At 54.2% G+C, this 5192-nt stretch overlaps 1 protein-coding gene across 1 annotated transcript; it reads right to left on the bottom strand.

Annotated features, from left to right (window-relative positions):
* Nucleotides 1-2914: 2914 nt before the first annotated feature.
* Nucleotides 2915-5157, bottom strand: LOC123066375 (histone-lysine N-methyltransferase family member SUVH9-like). The gene has a single exon (XM_044489467.1). It carries the CDS (start codon nucleotides 5110-5112, stop codon nucleotides 3181-3183), a length of 1932 nt encoding a protein of 643 aa, XP_044345402.1. The 5' UTR covers nucleotides 5113-5157; the 3' UTR covers nucleotides 2915-3180.
* Between the last annotated feature and the right edge of the window lie 35 nt (nucleotides 5158-5192).

The following is a 5192-nucleotide window of genomic DNA, read 5'->3' as shown; positions in this document are numbered from 1 at the left end:
TCCCTCCCTCCTTTATATACGGGGGAGGGGGCACCCCAAAGCACAACAGACAATCTCTTAGCCGTGTGCGGTGAACCCCTCCACAGCTTAACACCTCGGCCATATCGTCGTAGTGCTTATGCGAAGCCTTGTGCCGGTAACATCATCAACACTGTCGCCACGCCGTCGTGCTAACGAAACTCTCCCTCGTACTCAACTGGATCAAGAGCTCGAGGCACGTCATCATGCTGAACACGGAGGTGCCGTATGTTCGGTACTTGGATCGGTCGAATCATGAAGAAGTTCGACTACATCAACCACGTTACTAAACGCTTCCGCTTTCGGTCTACGAGGGTACATGGACGCACTCTCCCGTCTCGTTGCTATGCATCTCCTAGATAGATCTTGCGTGATCGTAGGAAATTTTTTGAATTACTACGTTCCCCAATAGACTCATGGGGCTAATGGATACTCTGTTGTTAAGCTAGATATGCTAAAAGCATATGACAGGGTGGAATGGGGGTTCTTGCGGTAGTTGAGGAAAAAGCTAGGGTTCCATGCACAGTAGGTGGACATGATTATGGAGTCTGTCTCGTCTGTTACTTACAAAATCAGGTTTAATGATACAGAGACTGACGAATTCACACGAACTAGAGGTCTGCAGCAGGGGGACCCACTGTCCCCCTATCTTTTTCTCCTCTGCTCGGAAGGGTTATCCGGCATGCTGGCTCATGAGGAGGAGATAGGTGGGATTGAGGGAATTCGTGTGTGTATAAATGCACCCTCTATTTGCCATTTCCCTGATTCTGATGAGAGTTGATGCCTATAACACAAATACACTCAGAAGAATCCTTGACACATATTGTGACAGTTCAGGACAATGAATAAGTATGGAAAAATCCAGTGTCTTCTTTAGTCCTAATACAAGTGTTTGAGTCAGGGAAGATGTGTGTAGGGACCTGAATATTTTGACAGAAGCATTATTAGATAAATATTTGGGTTTACCAACAATTGTTAGAGTTGAATGGAGTGACTACTTCCAACGTCTTACTGAACGAGTTGGCCAGAGGCTTAAAGGTTGGAAAGAAAAAGTTCTTTCAATGCAAGGAAAAGAAATTTTATTGAAAGCTATATCACAAGCTATTCCTTCCTATGCAATGTCATTATTTAAATTACCAAAAGGAATTTGTAAATCAATTACTAATGAATTATCAGCATTTGGGGTGGGGTGGGGGAGAAGAGAAGAAGAAAATACATTGGTTCACGTGGTGGAAATTGTGTGTACTAAAGAAGAAGGGTGGATTGGGGTTCAGGGATCTTCATAGCTTTAATCTTGCTATGTTATCAAAGCAGTGGTTGCGTCTTCTCCAAAATCTGAACTCATTGTGTGCACGTGTATTAAGTGCTAAATATTACACCAATGGTGATATATTAAAAGTTGGACCGAAGAACGGGTCGTCATTTATTTGGCAAAGTATTGTGGCTCGAATTCAGACTTTCAAGAGAGGTTGTATGTTGCGAGTTGGAACGGGCTCGCAAATAAATATTTGAGATGATCCTTGGATTCCTTCTAGTGCATCAAGAAAGGTTATAACACCTAGAGCAGGGACAATGTTAACACTAGTAAAGGAAATTATAGACCCTCACACGAGACAGTGGGATCTGGACCTTATTAGGTCTATCTTTTCACCGGTTGATGTTGCTAGAATAATTCAAATTCCGCCTTTGAATGGAGGCCGTGGAAGATTTTGTGGCGTGGCAGTATACAAAGTTAGGAACCTTCTCGGTTCGGTGCGGCGCACCACATGGAGTTTAACCATCAGTTTGGGAGCCAAATAGTAAGGTCGGACGGACATGGTAGCGTTCAATTGAACTCCATATGGAAACAACTTGGGCAACTACGCACTCCAGGGAAAATAAAACACTTCGGTGGAAGGTGCTTAGGGCTGTACTACCATGCCTTGGAGTCTTAGCCGGAAGACACCCTCCAGTCCTTCCACAATGTCCAGTTTGCAATACAGGGACTGATGACATTCAACATGTTCTTTTCTGCTGTCCTTGGGCGCGCAAGGTTTGGGCCAAGCTTGGGCTAAAAACTGCTATAGATGAGGCAGTAGCGCAAGGCAGGTTGGGATCAGTTACTTTTGAAATCCTGCTGAAAAATCGCTCATCCATTGGTGACATCCCACAGCTGAACTAATCCTGATTGCTATGTGGTTCGTATGGTGGCAGCGGCGCCAAGTAGGCAAAGGAGAGATGATACAGGAGCCTGATCGCTCGGTTGTTTCAATCAAAGTTTTGGCAACAAACTTTGTCAGAGCTGCAACACCAAAACATCCAGTTTGAAAAGAGATTCATACATGGAAGAAACCGATCGAAGGCACTGTTAAGATTAATGTGGATGCATCGTTTTGTCAGGAAACACTCTCAGGATCCAGTGGAGCGGTGGCGAGAGACCATAAAGAAAATTTTATTTTGGCAGCAACTTGGGTTCTGAACCCCATGTTTGCAGTGCAGAATCAGCAGAATTGAGTGCTATTCGGAATGGCCTATACCTAGCATGGAGAATTGGATGCAATAAGGTATACATCGAATGAGATAGCATACTTGCGGTAGAAGCTGTTACACGAGCAGATGAATATATGGGTCCTGATGTGGCAGTAATAGCTGAATGTATCCATCTCACTACGGATTTCGCCAATATTGACTATAGTTATCGTTGTAGGGAAATTAATGTGGTTGCTGATAGCTTAGCTAAACTTTTTGTTGTTTCTAATTCGTCTGAACTCTGTCACTCTACTATCCCCGACTTTATTCTTTCCCACATTGTAAACGATATGGCAATTGTTTGAGGAATAAAGTTTATAATGTTAAAAAAAAATTCCTAACTGCTGCCTTTGCTCGGACTGGATGTTGGAATTGAGTGGAACTGTTCTAAAGTAAGTGTCTGGAATTTAACTCGGGATAGTTATTATTTTTGAAGTCCTTAACTCAGGACAAGTTGGATGTGAACAATTGACTGAGACTGAGAAAATTTACAGACACAGAAAAGGAAAGCAAAGCATACAGCTCAGCGAGAGGTGGCTCGCTTTCATCCATGCTACAACTGACAACAATGACAGAACGATTCATGGCAAATGTAAAATGTACTATAGTAAATGGCAGAACAACGCACATACTATAGGAAACGTTGCCGATCGATCACTGATCGACGCCGTAGTCGATGCTGAGCTCGCGCATGGGTGGGATGGTTTCCATGGCGAACACCATCAGGTGGGGGTACGACTCGTCCTCGTCGCCGCGGACCACCAGCTGGACGAACGCGTTCGGTGCGCCGCTGTGGCTGATGTAGGCCGCGAAGTTCCTCCTCGTGGACACGTCGATCACGTACCCCGGCGTCGGGCACTGCGCGAACCGGGGTGGTTTCTCGCCGTCGTCCGGAAGCACGGCCGCGGGGGCGTCCCCCCACTCCCTCCACCTCGGCGGGAACTTCCTCGGGTCGACGATGCCTCCCCACTCCTCCGTCGACGCGCCGGTCCTGGCATTTGCATCCGCGTTGGCAATGCGGGACTGATCCGCGGGGAGCACGTCCCCCGTGAACTCGCAGAGGAAGGCGCCCGGCTGGATCAGGTCCAGCGTCCTCACGCCCCACTCCGTCTCCTTGGACCGGAACACCTCCAGCCGGTGCTTCATCCCCCGCTGCGTCACCCGGTTGGGGCAGCTCCCGGGTGGGCACCCGCACCTCGCGCCGCACTCGTACACCACCGGCCGTCCCCTCACGAGCGTGCCGTCGGCACTGTACGCCGGGCCGCCCCCGCCGCTCCTCTTCACGCAGGCGCAGCCGGACGCCGCGCACTTGGACGACATCTCGCTGCACGCCGTCTTGGAGTAGATGCAGCACTTGTGGACGCGACTCACAGATTTGGGCGGCGCCCGGAACTCTGGGCGTGCGAGGTACACGAACTCGAGGGGAGAGACGTCGTGGTCCACCGTGTTGCGGACGGGGACGGGCACAGCCTCCTTGCCCTTGGACATGTCCATCGTGAGGTAGCCGGGCGGCCGGATCTTGGCGACGAGCGCGTCGGTGAGGTCTCTGGCGGAGCGCCAGGTGTTGCTGCCGAGCGCGTCCTGGCCTGGCAGGCGCACGAGCTTGAACTGGCAGACCTCGTGGCCGGACTTGCCGGGGCCGTAGGCGAAGGACTCGACCTTGTAGAGGCCATCGTAGACGTAGAGCTTGCCGCTGGGGCTGGCGTCACAGTCATGGCAGCGGATGACGCGCACCTCGACGTCGTACTTGCAGCTGTAGACGAGGGCGAGGTTGCCGCGCTGGAACTCCTGGTCGGAGAGGTGGTCACCGCCGTTGCGCGGACGGCCGCCGCTCCCCGTGTACATCAAGACGTCCCCGTTGTCGTGGTCGTCGAGGTACCCGCCGGAGGACACGATGCTCGTGGCGACCGGGTGGCCCTCGTCGAGCTTGCTGGCGGGCACGTAGCCGATGCCGGCCTGGGTGTGGCAGTGCAGGCCGACGACGAGGAGCTCGGCGCGGTAGTTGAAGGCGTCGCCGACGAGGACGCCGGGGACGGGGCCCACGATGCGCACGTCGCGGTAGAGGCAGAGCTCCCCGTCGATCATGGCGCTGAGGGCCCGCATGTCGGCCCGGTTGCGGCCCGCGTGGTGGTGCTCGGAGTTGCGGTGGAAGCGGCCACGGAGCGCCTCGAAGATGAGCCGCGCGCGGCGCACCATGTTGCGCACCTCCAGCATGTCCGCCTGCGCCGTGGCTCTGGCGCGCACCATCTCCGCGCCCGGGACCCCGCGCGGCCGCTTCCTCCCCGAGGTGCCGGCGGCCGGGGACGAGGCCCGCGCCGGGCTGGCGCGCGCTCTGGGCGGAGGAGGGGGCGGAGGCAGGGGATACGGCTCCCGTGGCGGCGGGGGCAGGGGAGACTGTACGCGTGGCGGCGGCGGGGGCAGGGGAGACCGTGCATGTGGCGGCGGCGGGGGCAGGGGAGACCGTGCGCGAGGCGGCGTGGGGGAGGGGAGGCGGGCGGAGATGGAGTCGAGGCACTGCTGGGAGAGGCGGAGGCGGTTGGCGAAGTCGGAGTGGTCGTCGAGGGAGGGCTCGAGCTCGCGGCGCATCGTGGCGAGGATCTCGGGGGTGAGACGCGCCGTCCCCGCGGCCGCGCCGTCCCCGCGGCCGCGCCGTCGGGGTCGTGCCC

This window comes from Triticum aestivum, chromosome 3B (genome assembly GCF_018294505.1).
Source record: "Triticum aestivum cultivar Chinese Spring chromosome 3B, IWGSC CS RefSeq v2.1, whole genome shotgun sequence".
NCBI classification, from domain to species: Eukaryota; Viridiplantae; Streptophyta; class Magnoliopsida; order Poales; family Poaceae; genus Triticum; species Triticum aestivum.
Note: the sequence above shows the minus strand (reverse complement) of the source record. Positions and strands in the feature narration are given on the sequence as shown.